This window comes from Xiphias gladius, chromosome 3 (assembly GCF_016859285.1).
Source record: "Xiphias gladius isolate SHS-SW01 ecotype Sanya breed wild chromosome 3, ASM1685928v1, whole genome shotgun sequence".
In the NCBI taxonomy this organism is placed as follows: domain Eukaryota; kingdom Metazoa; phylum Chordata; class Actinopteri; order Istiophoriformes; family Xiphiidae; genus Xiphias; species Xiphias gladius.
The window spans coordinates 14,693,688-14,709,269 of record NC_053402.1 but is presented as its reverse complement, the minus strand read 5'-3'; the positions used below and the strand labels follow the sequence as shown (position 1 = coordinate 14,709,269).

The window sequence follows — 15,582 nt, the reverse complement described above, 5'->3', positions numbered from 1 at the left end:
ACTGGTTGGATGAGGTCAATGTCCTGGAGTTTTTGTGGGTGGCATAAGTTTAAAACCTTTCCTTTGTCTCCCTCTAGTGGAAAGATAATCATGACATGAGAGCAAATGCTTAATTCGATCCAATATTTTATATAGTTTTACAAAAATGAGACAAAGGAATGCAAGCCGATAATAAACCTCACACAAAGCAGTTTACATTCAGCCGTTTGAATATGTACGAAAAGCAAAAAAATAGCTTATTGTACCTGCGGTGCTTGGCACCATAATATTGAAAGCTGCAGATAGCAAATAAGACAGTTAAAATAAATAAATCAAGAAATAAATATCATTGTACTCATACATGGAAATAAAAGTGAGGATGTGTGAGAGTATCTGTAGACTATGTATTATTTCTTCTTACTGACATTACAGTCCTGCATCAGATTATGTTTTTAGTCTGTCTATAACTGGCCAGAATAACACAGTTTGTACACTTGGTCGAAATCAAAGAAAATACTTGTATTATTATGAGAACAGAGAACACCACATTGACATCTCTTCACGTCTGAGCAGCAGCAGTTCTAATTCCTGCACAAAAGGCATACATACATAACTTCGGCACATTCAGGTCAGGATGACTGACCTCTTTCAAGTATGTAAGTCACGTCACATGACAGATAAGTAAGTTAGGCTAACATTCATGAGCTTGATGATTCTGACTTCAAGAAATTAGTCTTGCACATAATGTAAGTGAAGTTGAGCAGGACGGCAGGTAAAGTAAAGGAGTAACTGTGGGAGTGGTAAATGTGGTCGAAGCTGTCTCACCTTTAGGTCCTTTTCTCTGTCACCCTTCCTTTTATGAGAGCTTCTGTTATCAGATGTCATGTACCTATCTTGGGTCTTTTTCTTCTTCCAGTTCCACTTCTTGCTCCTCATCCTACACCAATATTTCTTCAAAACACTAAGACAGTCATGGTTTGTGCTTAAAATAGGCCTCCACTGCAGAGAGAACAGAGAAATATAGATCGACTCAGCTATTGAGAAGAAAAGCTAAATAATGATTTGTATTAGTTGGGTGTTCAATTCACCTGCATACTCCTGAGGCAGCATTGGTCTGTTAATTACAGTCTGAAATGCAGCCATCCAATTTTTCTGATCCTCTTCAGTCTCACATGCAAAAAGGAACTTTCTGTCTGGGGTCACTATGGTAATTCCAAACTGCCAGTGGTAGCCCTGAATGTTGGGAGGGAGGCCGGCAAGCACAGTGTAGCTGTTTTCCTTACTACCAATGAACACCTCGCCTCGTGCATAGGCATCCTAAAAGCAGAGGGAGAAACGCAGTTAATCTTCCTGCTTTAAACTGCATTTCAGGGTTATTGGGTGAAACAAAGAGTTGTACTTTCATTAAGGAATACAAAACACACACACACATGTCAGTAGAATGAATGTAACTGTCATATTTCAAAAGGCAAATTGCTGTTTTGGCATGTTGTGCAGCACAAACCAAATGTCACTGAGTGCACTGTATATGGTTGAGCCATAGTTAATACTTCCAAACTAGTGCAAATTGTATTTCTTATAGAGTTTTTCCGACGAACTGTTTCTAAAAATAAACAGGGACTGATACGCAGACAAAAAGCCACAGCAGCATCTGCTGGTCACAGTGTGTAACTACAGTAGTTTCCTCATGACATGCAGCTTTAATACCAGTGGATCTTTGAAGTACATGAGCCTCCTGTCATCCATCGTAAACCACCTCTTCTTGAATCCCTCTGTATGCTGTGGGACAGAAACAGAAGCTCAATTCACAGAGCTACAAAGGCCAAATAAATTCCTTGGCTTTCATGCTTATCCTCCAACATCGTTATGAGCTCTACATATTTCTCTACCTTAAATGTACCATGTTGCGGTGGTATTCAATTTATACAAAGCTAAATAAATACCTCACCTTTGGACCAGTCTTCTCCATGTAACCCTCCTTTATGTAGTTCCTGGTTAGCTTTGGCAACAACTAAATGAACAAAGAGCAAATACCGATAAACTCTGAATTACACTGTGTGTATATAAGTATGCATGTATGCAGGGCCATAGCCAGGAAGAAACAGTAATGAAGTCATGAATCCAAGTCCTGCAACAGACCCTGGCTCCCTCTAGGAAAGTATGACTACACAGCCAAAGGAAAGTCTAATTATTTTTGCTAAATTAGATGATTTGTCTATTTTCTTTATTCAAATGCTAGTTTTATTTTTTATAAGTTTTATTTCCCAATAGAAAAGGTCTGAATGGTGTTTCAAAGGTAAGGAAATAGTGAAAGTAATATTCATATAAACTTATTTATTTTGTTGGATTAAAAAGTAATCAAATTTACATGATGAGTCTAGAAACAATGGAATCAGCAAAATATAATAAATATATATAATAAATAGAATTTTTTTAATTGCAGAATGTAGTCCCCCAGCTTTCTGAAACTCGTTAATTCCCAGAAAATATACAAAGAATGTGACGTCGGTACCCTCAGTGATAGCTATGGCCCTGTACGTATGTGCATGTATTGGTGTAAGTGCATGTACTCACATCAGAGATGGGAGCCCCAGGAAATGCCACCTGCAGGTAGTGAAACCTGGCTGCTCTGATGGCATTGAACCAGTCCACCATTTCCTTCAGGACAGGACATCAGGAAGTACAATGACTCATCAATCACTACACCCGACACTCATGAGACAAAAAGGCTTTTCTAAATGGCTAACCCAAGAGAGATGTGCAGCATTGGGAAGTAGAAGCATATTCTCTTACAATTTTATTTCCCATATCAATAGCCATGGGATTGAATGTTGCTGAACCATTACCGGTCTCAAATGGTCACTTATCACCCCTTTTATCAAGCCACTAACATTTTTTACTGTTGTGTGAGTGTATTATTAAGCCTTTGAACAAATAAACATCAATTACACACTGACTAGCAATGACATACCATTTCCACCAGGTGGACACGCCACTTTTCCTGCCTCTTCAAACACACTCCTGCTCTCTATTTCCCACCCAAACCACCAAACAGATAGGCACTGCACCTCACCTTTCCATCCTCATGGTAAACAAAGATATTCCTAGTGCTGTTGTCCTTCAGATAGGTTATCTGCAGGCCATGGGCAGTGCCGATTTTAGTTGGCTGGAAAGTGGCATTCACAGTATTGATCTTCATGATTGCTTTGGGCTCTCTGGCCTGCAGAAAGGAAATACATTTTGAGAAGCAAGATATTCGCTAGTGAAGTCTTATCTCCTTGTGTCCTCCAAATGTTCTTTGTGTAGCGAACAGAAAAGATTAATCATATGGTAGATGAATAAGAAGCTCCAAATACACACTGTGATTACGGTCTATGCAGGCATTGAGCTCTTTTTCCAACTTACCTTTACGGTGTTTAAAATGGGAGAAAAACATTTAACAAAAGGCAGTTTAAGCACTGAGATCAGAAGCTCAAATACAGATGAGAAACAGAAAGAGAGAAAGCACTCACATCATGCTTGTTGAAGTACTTCAGAACACCCTCCCGTTCGGACAGAATAAACTTTCGGCTGAGGTACTGTCCGTTGTCTCTACCTCGTTTCCATAGAAACCCTTCTCTGTATCCTGCCAGGAGTGGAGCCCACAAAGGTCCCGTTCCATTGACATGGAGAGAGAATACAGAGAGAAGGCACAGCAGACTTTTACCACAATACACATTACCACAATAAATACATCACCTCAAAGTCTAAGAAACAGTAATACACAACAAAAATTCACAAATAATGAAACTAAAGTAAATCAAGCTTTAATAAACTAGATTATTAGGTAGATAAAATTATGTAGCTATAATGGCTTAAAGGTTTTTTTGGGGCGATTTGTGAACATGTTAGCAAGTCTATTTACACCTAACTATTTAAATTACACACTTACCTATTTAAACATACAACAACATTATCATTCATTTGGAGTCATGTTTCTGGCCACCTGATGAATGTAACTCCAATATTCGTTCTCCTTTTAGCTATGTGTTTGGTCTCTAACTAACTCCTCAAAGAAATCTCTGGTTCTTTAGTTCCTAATGTTCCACTATGTACACCAGCTGGTCACTGACTACCTTTGTCTGCTGTTTGGTACTGGGAAGGAAGCATACACTGGGTTTATCAGAGCTTTTTCTCTGAAAATAGCTGCCTGCTGATAGTGGAAGTGAGCTTGATGAGAGCGGAGTTTGCTGGCCAGAAAACTAAAACCCTCAAACGCTCTTAGAGCTGCAGGGAATTGCACATGACACATACCTTTTAGGTCATTTTTTATGTAAGAGTACTGATTTGTGCAGTTTTAATAGTCGCAAATGATATTACCATGGCATGAAAAAAGTTTGCAGCTTACTTGCTATTTGATGTTTTTATGTACTGGTTATAATAAAATCTTTCCTTGAGCCCGTTCATTCAGTTCAATGTGAGTGCACTAAAAACAGTAGTTTTACATTACATTAGGCAGCAGTGGTTACGAAGAGTCAGAGATCTTCAACTATGAAACCAGATACAATGCTGGTGGAGGCCACAAACAGTTCCTACATTACAAAGACCTGTAATGTTGGTGAACTTGTGTGTGTCTAAGTGTATGTGCACACTCTTGAGCTTATGTGGTCACCATTCTAAGCTGCTCAGCAGTGATGGGAGGAAGCTCCTCTGCTTTTACTACACATAAATAATTCACTTTTAACTGATGTCTTCCTGTACAGGCCTGATCATAACTGAAGTAAACTCTCTCCCTCTCTAACATACACACACACACACACACACACACGATGTGTCTCTGATTAGCGACCAACAAAGCACCTTTATTTCATAACTTGTATTTTTCCAAAAATGTAATTAGTCCCAGTGAATGAGTCTGGTCATTTTTAATGTCTTCTAAATAATGTGCCATATCAAAAACGACCTTCTCTTACCCATCCCTCTGTCTACCCCCCCCCCGGCGCTGTTCCTGTTCCTGACACTGATCTCTCTGCCCAGATTCAGTTTGAGCCAACAGAAACAGCACTGCAGGAAGAAGTGCAACATCATTGTCCTATACACACACTTACATAGTCATACACACCAGCCATATAGCAATATTAAGCAGAGAGCTTATTTTTTTCCTAATACCTAAGATGTGGATGTTGATACTACAATGAACTGAATTAGTGTTAAGTTTGGGGACCATTATTTCATAGTTTCTTGAGGAAGTGTTGGCTGATTCCATAAGATGACTTGTTTGACCGGCTGCAGAGCTTATTTTTAGGCATTGTTCCTTAGCTGTTACCATTCCAGCAGCACTGTGACACTACAATAGCAAATTGCAACTGGTGCAAGGAACTTCTAATATTTTACAATTTTTAATATATATTATTATAATGAATTAATGAATTAATGAAAAATTTAAAAAAGAATAATTTTTTTTTTAATTTTAGTTTTGTTTTAGTTGTTTTTTAGTACCTCGCTAGATTTTTGACACCATTTCATTCAGTTGTGGTTTTAGTTCAGTTGTAACAGTGGTGGTATTTTCAATACGGTGACATACGTTAAACAAACCCTTGTGATGCCAACCCACAGCTTCACATATAGAGCACTCAACTGTTTTCATTTGATTACACAGCTATCTGCAAATAGACTGCACTAGGAACAACTGATAAACTATTTCCCCTGCAAGAAAATGTACAAGAAAAGCATTTTGATAGAAAGTGTCTTTGTCAAATGCTGGTATAGTATGAGCTTAAGTGCAATGCCATAAAAAGCAGAGAAAAAAAATTGATTAGAAAATGTGCCAGAAAATTACATCTCAGTTGCCGCTTTCATCAGGGAAATGGACCTGAAATTAGACACTTAGATGTTTGTCTTCTTGTCCACCTGCACCTTTGTCCCTCCCTTTTCTCCATTTTCTTGCTTCCTTGTACAGTAAGGAAGTTATCAGGTTGTGGGCCACAAGCCACAGTAAACTTATGGTTGAGCAATGACTTCATCAATTATTCATGAGTCAGAATGTTTTGCTCCACCACTGGGAGGAGGGGGTCAGACTGTCCACAACAACATTACACAGCAGAAGAGAAGAAGAGAAGTCATTCACTGTAAAAACAGGGTGTCAAATATTTGCAAACACTTGGGAGAGCAAAGCAAGTTTTTGACCACAGTATCCATCTTTCTTCATACCACTGCTAGTCTTTTTTCTTGTCCTAAAGTCTCTGAGCAAGTTATATAGATTATTTGTACACAAAAGAGGCCATTCTTCCTCCATGGCAGAGACATAGCCACATGCTCCTAAATCTCTGCATAGCACAACACAAGAGGCCATTGACAAGAGAGGAGAGAGACACAGAGGGGAGGAGTTTGACAGTCATGAGACTCTGATAATACTGCTTCATCTTCTCTACCTTAAAGTCAGATTTTACTTGTTCTTCTTTTTGCATGCCCTTATAAGTTATTTCATGTTTTTAGTCCAAAGAGCAATTCTGCATTTTGCCTTTTTGATACATTAAGTCCCCCCAGAGAGATACAAGGGCTTTTTAATTTTTTTTTTTATCATTTCATACTTTTAAAGTATTTGATTCCAACTTTCCCCACTTTTCTAGCTGCTGTTTTAAGAATGAACTGTATTGTAGAAGTTATGTAAGATTATTGAAAAAAAATCTGCTTATCATTGTATTGAACAGCACCGATGTGTTTGAGAAATTTCAGGTTGTATTTTAGCCCTTCAATGCAGAGTAAAGGCACTTCTTAATAACCCCAATGTTTTAGCAGCAAATACAAAGATTTGCTGTGAGAACTCAGTAAAAGGGAACTATGTTGCTTTTAGACAACACAATCTGTTTCCTCATCATGTTGAGTACTGCAGAGTATGTGAACCTGACACTCTGGCTCTAACAATGACATCACTTTACTATAACTTTAGCAAGACAGCCCAACCCATTACTTACACAAGAGGGGTGTGGAGTAACATAGCATAACATCTTTAAGCTTTCAGCAGTCTTTGAACGATCTAACAAACCACGAACCATGTTTTCTATCAGGTTAGACTGACTTTATTTTGTACAACGTCCCATTTCCAGGACAGATGTCAGCAGGGGAAACAGTGGATAAAACCTGATAGGTTTTAAGTGTGGCTGGTGACAATCACATTTAATCGGCAGAACATATGGAACACATAGACATGTCTGATTACACTGACAGCTTCCCATTTCCCCCTTTAACTATGCTAAAGTCTATGAAGTTGCAGCTGAACAATGAATTTCTCAAAACTTAATCTTTGAAGTTGTGTTCTTTAGGTTTATGATGGGGGGGGGGGGGGGGGGGGGACCTGTTAATAAAAGGTGTAGTTTGAAGAACAGTGGTCATTTCCTTTATTTCATGGCTAAATCACATTTGGCTGTCTCAGTTGGCTTGCTCACTGGCATGGCTTATGCCAGTGAGCAAGCCTGCAGAGACCTATTTTACTGAAACATCTGAGTGGAATTGATGTTATTAGTTACACCCGTGTTAAACAAGTCAAACTGTCTGCTGGAATTAACTGTTCACTTAACACCACTTTGACTTGAATATGAAGTACATAAACATTTAATAAATAGCTTATAACACACAAATGAAGTTGTTAGCAGATGTAAGTATTTTATACTGTATTGGTCAACAACTATAACTCCTCCTGAGGACCACCATAAATAGAGGCTGGTGTTTAAACAGATAGGGAATGACAATATAGTAAAACACAGTAATAATACAAAATATGACTTCATAGGAGAAGTTGTTCTTGTTGACAAATACTGTACATAAAACAAATGTAAAAATATCCTAAAATCGCTTTCAACTACATTATAGTGTTATAAATAATTTATTAAACGTTTATGTAGCGCTTATAAATGCTAAATAGACAGGGGTTAAAGTTAAGTTTTGCCAGTTCAAAATGTTTGGTAGTAAAGTGTATGCCTGTTTGACACTAGTGGTCAACCATGGGAGAAGGATTTTTATAGGGGGAAAACAATTTAAAAAAGGTACACCAGTAATTGTTTCTTTCAGCCGAGTAAACACTTTAACTCCTTTTACATTGATTAAAGTCCAATCAATCTCTTGCCTTCATCATGGATACAGTTCCAGGACTCTAGAATCTTATCTATTAAAATTATAAAATGTTAAAAAGGTCCCATCTTACCATCTAAACATAAAAGATATGATCTCTTAAGATGGCAGAATCTTAATAGCACTATGTTAGCATCTGTACACTCTTTTCCACTCACTTTGGGGGCATCCATTATTGATTAGCCAAGTCAGATCAGCAGTCAGGTTGGTGCCATTTTTTTTCTTTCATTCCGGTTGCACTGGGCAATTAGCCAAGAAACATTTGTCATTTGTGACGCTTATATTCACTGGCACATGATTCAGCAAAAAAAAGACAGCGATAAAGGTTATGTTATAAACACTTAGCGAGGAAGTGAGCTTAGACCAATGACAAAATGATTTCAGACAGTGAACCCTAACAAAAGGGTGAGAAGTATTACAGTTGGGCAGAAACAGAGGTAGGTGCACATAAGACAAAAGTGGGAAGGTAGAGTAGAGAGAAAATGAGGAAACGGGAGGAGCTGAAGGATGACAGCAAAGGGCAGTTTTCCTCCCTTGATTACCAGCCCTCATTGTCTCTTCCAGTGTCTGTGCCACGCTGACACACCAACTACCTAACAAGCAGTTGTAAAATCTGACTGGCTAATAGGGCTGGGCAGTGGTGATGGTAGTAATGGTGCCTACTGTGCCATGAGTTGCTTATTATTATTATTATTATTATTACACCCTCTGAAAGGATCATGCCATTACCAGGCAAAATAGCACCTCCTACGACACACACTGAACCCCACTAGATATCAATACAATACATCCCTGCCCAGAATACTGTCATATCTTTCAAGCAACAATCTTTCAGGGGTGATGATGGTCAAAACAATTGTAGAGCGCATGATGTGGTAATTAAATAAATGAAGATTTGAAGAAGGTCGATTACATTTGTAGAATGCGGATGAGTGAGAAACATTAGAAGTATAATTTAAGTTAAGTTTAGTTTGGAAAGACGCTTATTTGCTGAGAAGATTAATATCAGTCTCCTTTTGAGTGATAAAGATGGAGCTGGAGTTGGCGCTTAGCGTAAAGACTGGAAGCACGGGGAAAGAGTTAGCCTCTCTCTGTTCAAGGTGAAACAAATACATCTACCAACACCTCTACAGCTCAGTAATAACACGATGTATCTGATTTGTTTAACCCAAACATTTACAGAAATGTAACTACATTTTCAGGTTTTACGAGTCGTTAAATGCTCTAACTTTTTTCTTATTTTCCAAACTTTTCCCTTTAAGTGGAGTGGTGTGAGATGAGGCTTCCTCTCCCTTCCTCTTTCACTCATTGTCTTGGATGTGATCAGCTGTTTCACTCAAGAATGTTGGTAATGATAAATGGATAATACTGTTTTCCTGCTGAGTGTTCATTGAATGCTGAACAGGAGGCCCTGTGTGAGACACAGACAATTACTTGTTTTCCCAAGTAAGCAAGGCGTATAATGTGTTTGTGCAAGTAACTGTACAGAGACAAATTTAATTCTTACCTGCCGAGTAGGGCTCCTGCCTCTCCACACACAAAAACTCCTTTCTCTCGTACTTGGCTCGGATCCATTGTTCCCGCAGGAGCCTGCAGAACAGTTGGTGTTAGACACCCAGATTTGCCTGGGTTTGATGTTTACTTCATGGTTGAGCTGATTTGTTGGAAACGTCTCATTAAGTTAAACAGATGTCGAGCCTCAGGGCTATATTTCATGCAAACTCTGAACAGAAGCAATCAAATATTACTTGGCTCATCTTTTCATAATTATCAGTTGTGTCTCCCTTATCCTCCATCTTTCATGATACTGATTATACAGCTCGTGCTCCTCTTTAATGTCTCGTATCCATTTTATTAATTTCTCTGGACTCTGTTCCCTCAGTAATTATCCTTACACAAAAGCATCATTCATAAACCTACGCTTTGCATGTGTGTGCATCTTCAGCATGATTCTCGACAAGGCAACTCATTTCAACACGCTTAGTCATATCACTTTGAACAAACCAGCATCACAGTCTTCCAGTTGCTCCAAGACCTTCACGCTTAATGGAATTGTTTTTTTCTCTCCTTCATTTTTTCTCTGAACAATCATCCTTCACAAACACAATGCTGGTCCCTTTTAAGAAACTTCGCCGCTCAGTGTTTTATCATTGCATTTTGTTATTTATATCACCAGGCAGTTAAGGAGAAACCCTTCTACTGAACTGCTGCTTCCTGTTCACACTACAGGAACTTGGCTTTCTTATCATGGAGGCTACCAAAACCACATGTTGCCCCTATGTTAATGAATACATCCCTTTATGGAACAATAATTGCTGTTTTGAAAATGTTATCAGTAGTAATTTTTTTAATCTCTTTGCACAAAATAACCACAACACATCAGCTGATGTTTGCAATGTTGTTGATCGATGACATACACTCTGAAAATCTCAATACTGATGGAAAGGATCATTAATTTTTTTTATGTTATGAAATATCTGACATCAGCATTATTACTGTATTAATTAACTAATGGGCAATTAAGTCACCTACCACCAATACCTTTACCATCTGAACAAATCGCGTTTTCATTATTTCATCCTGAACTACCTTTTAGACAACTTCATTAGGCACACTGGATGTGTATGGTTAATTTCCATGGCTGTTCAAAATCAAGACAAAACAAGATTTAAAAAAAAAAAAAAAAAGTTTCTACAGTAGCTATCTGTGCTGCAGATATGTAGTCATCCATCTTACATTTGGATTTGAACACCTGTACAGGAAAGACAACACCACCTCAAACAGACATTAAAGAGGGTGGAGGACAAAATCACTTACGTGCAGTCTTTGTGTTTGGGATGATAGTAAAAGGCAGGAACTATCTGTTCATATTTGGCCTTGGCAGCATTGTTACCCGCAGAGTCCATAAACTGCAGAAGCAAGAAAGAAACACGTCTGATGTTTGTAAGCGATATCTGTGTGCAATCAGTTGCTTAATGGCTGTGAGTGCATGAATGTGAATGTGGTTAATGTGGCCAGGTTGCACTTGCACGCGCACACACACACACACACACAAGGTGTTTGCAGCTCAGCGTTTGTGTGGCTGACTCCTTGCCCAGAGGTAGAGAAATACTGCTACCATGGAAGCTGCTTCTTTTGGGTGTCTGTATTTAACGCAGAGGGTGCTACCGAGCATGCGTCAGCACATTGCTGGGAAACTATAAAATCACACAGGCATACACAGACAAATCAAAAAAGAAAAAAGAAAAAAGGGGTCTGAGAGGGAAAGATCTAATGAAAACACACCATAATCCATTTTGTTACTCTCACACACGAACACACACACACACACACACACACACACACACACACACACAAACACACGATGAATCTGCTAGCTGCTGGCTCATGCCTTTCAGTCCAGGCCTGAATTGAGGCCGATGACTTGTCTTATTCTCCTAAGCAGGGATGCAGGGGCGGAATGACAGGCAGAGAGTGATGCTCGCAATGGAGCAGGGTGGGTTGGGTGAGGCCACAGGCTGCAGACGTTACTTCAGCCCACATTTTAGATTACAATAAATATCTGATCCTCTCTTACAGAAGACCGGGCTTTCTACTCTGTTCAGGGTGTGTATCAATAAAATCCTTCAGACAGTAGCTCTCACCTCCACCTCAGAGGAGCTCCAGGGATCCAGCAGGACAGACTTCACCTTGCTGATCTGAGCGATGTTTCTATGGAGGCCTGAGCAGCTGTGACACACAAACACGCCCAGGGTATAGGATGCCCACTCCGGGTCTGCAAAGCAACATACAGACTAGTGTGTAGATGCATACAACACATATACAGGTTCACACAACCCCGCCCCCCCCAAAAAAAAACCACACTTTAAAGGTCTACATAACCGAAGCATATCTCAACTTCCCTGTAACAGACACTGATGGTTAAGCTATATTTAAAGAGCAGAGCAGAAGAGCAGACAACTGAAACAGTGGTCAACAAAATTACAGGCTAACAACTACACACGGGGGAAATAATCCGCACGTCACATGTGTGCTCACATTGGTGCATACAGGAAGCAGGTAGCGCTAACATGTCTCCACAACCTATACTTAAAAAACAGTCTACATCCTCAGATTGATCATAATAGCCTTGCTCAGTTCCAGACATGATCAATATTTGGGTGAAAATTATATATATCACGATGCGGGTATTTGTGTGAGCACAGCCTGGGTGTTTCCTGTGGGCCTCAGTGTGGTGGCAGTAGTGAGGGAGTAGACTCGGCACCACTGATGGCTCACTTGAATAATCCTTATACAGTATTTACACAACAGCCCACATCTATTCTACATTCTAACGGCAATACCTGTTTAGAAATGGTGAACTATCTTCAAAAATCTCTTGAGTTGAATAAAGTTCAATTCTTTTTTTTTTTTTTTTTTTTTGAGAAGCAGACACATAACTACATACCAACCTACATACCTACCTACCTAATCACATCTAGGTTTTGAACATTTTTATGAATATTGAAAATGTACAAGTACATCTACTGTATATCATGTGTCTACACAGTTACTAGTATGTGCAACATGTCATTCACACATTACATTCACACTTTTTTTGCGTACAATGAGAGTTACACCTCTGTGCCACAAAAAAGACCTTTGTGCCTCTGACACAAAGCAGGCATACACTGGGGAAAAACAAACAAAACAAAAACAAACAAAAAAAACATATGTAACATGTCACCCAATTATGCTTCAGCAGTCATGACATTTTGCTGTGTTCTTGGGAAGCTCACTGAGGTCAGAATAATACAAAGTTGTACAAATACAAGTGTGGAAAAAGTGCACCATAGAAAGCATCAATTCCAAGGAATTTCACAATTTATGCACAACATGTTTGTTGTGTATAAATTGTGTGTCACACGACAGCAAAGGTGTGAATGGCTACACAGACACACACACAGCTCCTCTTACACTTCAAAAATCTAATTTTCAGAATCATTACTCTGATGCAAAGTGAGCTTACAGCTGCCATGGTGCTTGTTTTTTGAGTGAGCCAGAGAACCAGGGCAGTCTGAAGTAGATTGTATCAGTAAGCTGCACCCATTCAACCACTGCTAATGACGACTAGAGGAAAAACTGTCCCTGCTCACACACACGATGTAAAAATAGTATGAGGAAAAAAAAAAAATACTTCCTTGTGCATAATCACAAAGCTGCACACAAGTAACACTGTGCATCTGTATAAGAGAGACAAGAGGATGATGTGTAGTTAGCCACTCCCATTTTTTCTGCATTATGAAGCCTGTGTTGTGAAGAATCCTTATTAAAAAAAAATTTAAAAAAAAAATCAGACAGCAAATTAGCATATAGAGGGTGAATACACATTTGGCAGGGAAGACAAACTGAACAGGGTCAGTATTTATCTTCAAGATATGGATATGGGAATCCTTTGAAAGACCTGAATGAATGGACCTGAAAAAATTTTATTGGCATTTATTTTATTGGAAATTCTTGAATAATTAGAAAAGCTTACACCTGAGTCATGTGAGGCAAAATACATTCGGCAGATTATTCTAGATCCTTCTGACCTTCACTCGGAGCAGTTTAATCTCACTTCAGGAACCACAACTGTTTGCACATACCCATGTGCTGAATTGCAGATTTGTTAAGTGTAAACCAGCTAGGTGTGACAATACCTACTGTAGGGTATGTGCATGCTGAAAGAAATCAGCCACCAGATGAATACACATTTAGCCCGTCAACCTAAAGACGTTCATGAAAATCCCCCAGCCCAGGAATAAGATTATGAATCAGATTAAATACATTTTGTAAAGCACCTTCGAACTAAAACTGAGTTCAAAGTTGATATAATAAACACTAATAGGTCTACAAGTGTTACTTATTTAAGAATTGTAACCTTAGAAATACAGCTGGTCTAAAAAAAGAAATTAAAAAAGGCTTATACATTGTTTACTTTCTCTTTCAGTAGAATCCTGCCTAAATCGTGAGGATGCTCATTGTGTCAACTGTTGTATATTTCATAACCATGCCTAGACCACATCGTGACGGTCTGAGAGGAGAAACTTAGCGACCTTGCGAAAAAGACACTGGAGGCACACTGTGACACTGTAGTATACAGTCAATTACTTACAGTTTATAATATACCACGGCAGTGACACATGGGTGGGACAGTCGTATGGACACACCAGTTTGAGTGGGAAAGGGTCACTGAAAAGGGGTCCACCGTTTGTCGGCGACTCCCCTCCAGCCTACCTGCGGCTCCGCAGTCGGCGCAGTTTCCATTCCCAGGTTTCCCCAGAAGCTGTTTCATACGCCGTCTGTTCTTTTCTGGGTCCGAAGCCATAACGCCGACGACTGTGCTCGGTTCCCTGCTCGGCGGCTGGAAAAAAAAAAAAAAAACAAACCCAAACTCTTATGCATCCAAAGTAAACATTGCCGCCGCCGGACGCCGTGGGCTCGGTGTGTGAGAAGTGCGCCGCAACAAGCCGAAACCGTTAAAGCGGGGGCTGCGGCGCCGGGTGGACGGCGGCTGGACAGTGTGGCATGGTCAGTCCAACGTTGATGCCACGACCATAAGTGCATTTAACTCTTCCCCCTGTCTTTCTCTAGAGTGAGACCCCCAGCGGTCATTATGGCGGCGTGGAAACGCGCTCACGACACTCCCAGACAGCGAATACGCCCGAAACTCACCCCTTCTCTCGCTAATACGGAGTCTGGAAAAATATATAATCAGTCTTTTACCTCATCTCAATCTGTTGTTGTTGGGGTTTTTTTTTTTCCTTCCGAGTTTATTTTAACGACTTGAAAGGACGCGGCTGGTGATATCTCCCTAAAAGTTATTCCATGGGCTTCATTAAACAGCAACCACCGTTTACAGCAAAGTATTATTCGTTTAAAATAAATGTAACGCTAAAGGTAGGAACTCACTCCGCTCACGACTCATTCTGGGTCCTAAGCCGGCACTTTAGGAAATGCGGACGGAATAAGAGGCTTAAAAGTTTTAACTAGCCGCCGGTTAAACTCTGGAAAAACCTTCAACTGCATTGTTACTGAATTCCATTCAATTTTGCCTAAAACAGTCCAATTCAATGTAGGTATATGTATGTACACATTTATATATATATGTGTAATATGTAGCTATCCATATATTACACATATATAGATATATAGCTCACATCACACAGGTGTTTTCAGTTGTGGGTGATTAGTGCTGAAGGTGGGCGGAGCTCTGGTGGGATTTACCAGGCGCCATCCAATTAGAATGGCCAAAGTGTCATTTGTCCCGCCCCCAGAAGTGCAGGAAGCGCGAGGGAGATGTCAATCGGGGCACGGTGGGCCTGCACAGACCGGTTTAATCAGCCAAAACGACTGAAATCGACTTGTGTGCGCAGCCCAACGTGGGAAATGTGTAATCGCAGAAGGAAATCCCCTTTACATATCGTTACAACACCTCGGAATTTCTAGAGGAGTGCGTGACCGCGGGGAAATAAG

General features: G+C 39.8%; 1 protein-coding gene across 2 annotated transcripts; it reads right to left on the bottom strand.

The window, feature by feature from the left end:
- Positions 1–109: 109 nt before the first annotated feature.
- LOC120786603 (arf-GAP with dual PH domain-containing protein 1-like) lies at positions 110–15,178 on the bottom strand. Of its 2 annotated transcripts, none has more exons than XM_040122128.1 (12): positions 15,019–15,178; positions 14,344–14,470; positions 11,730–11,860; positions 10,903–10,994; positions 9,593–9,675; positions 3,492–3,604; positions 3,053–3,199; positions 2,554–2,637; positions 1,928–1,990; positions 1,687–1,758; positions 1,068–1,296; positions 110–978 (listed from the first exon to the last, which is right to left on the bottom strand). In XM_040122128.1, the coding sequence occupies exons 2-12, from the start codon at positions 14,432–14,434 to the stop codon at positions 950–952; spliced, it is 1,134 nt and encodes a 377-aa protein (XP_039978062.1). In that variant the 5' UTR covers positions 14,435–14,470; positions 15,019–15,178; the 3' UTR covers positions 110–949. The 2 variants fall into 2 exon arrangements, with proteins under 2 accessions (XP_039978062.1, XP_039978070.1); XM_040122136.1 differs by lacking the exon at positions 15,019–15,178 and adding an exon at positions 14,833–14,849.
- Between the last annotated feature and the right edge of the window lie 404 nt (positions 15,179–15,582).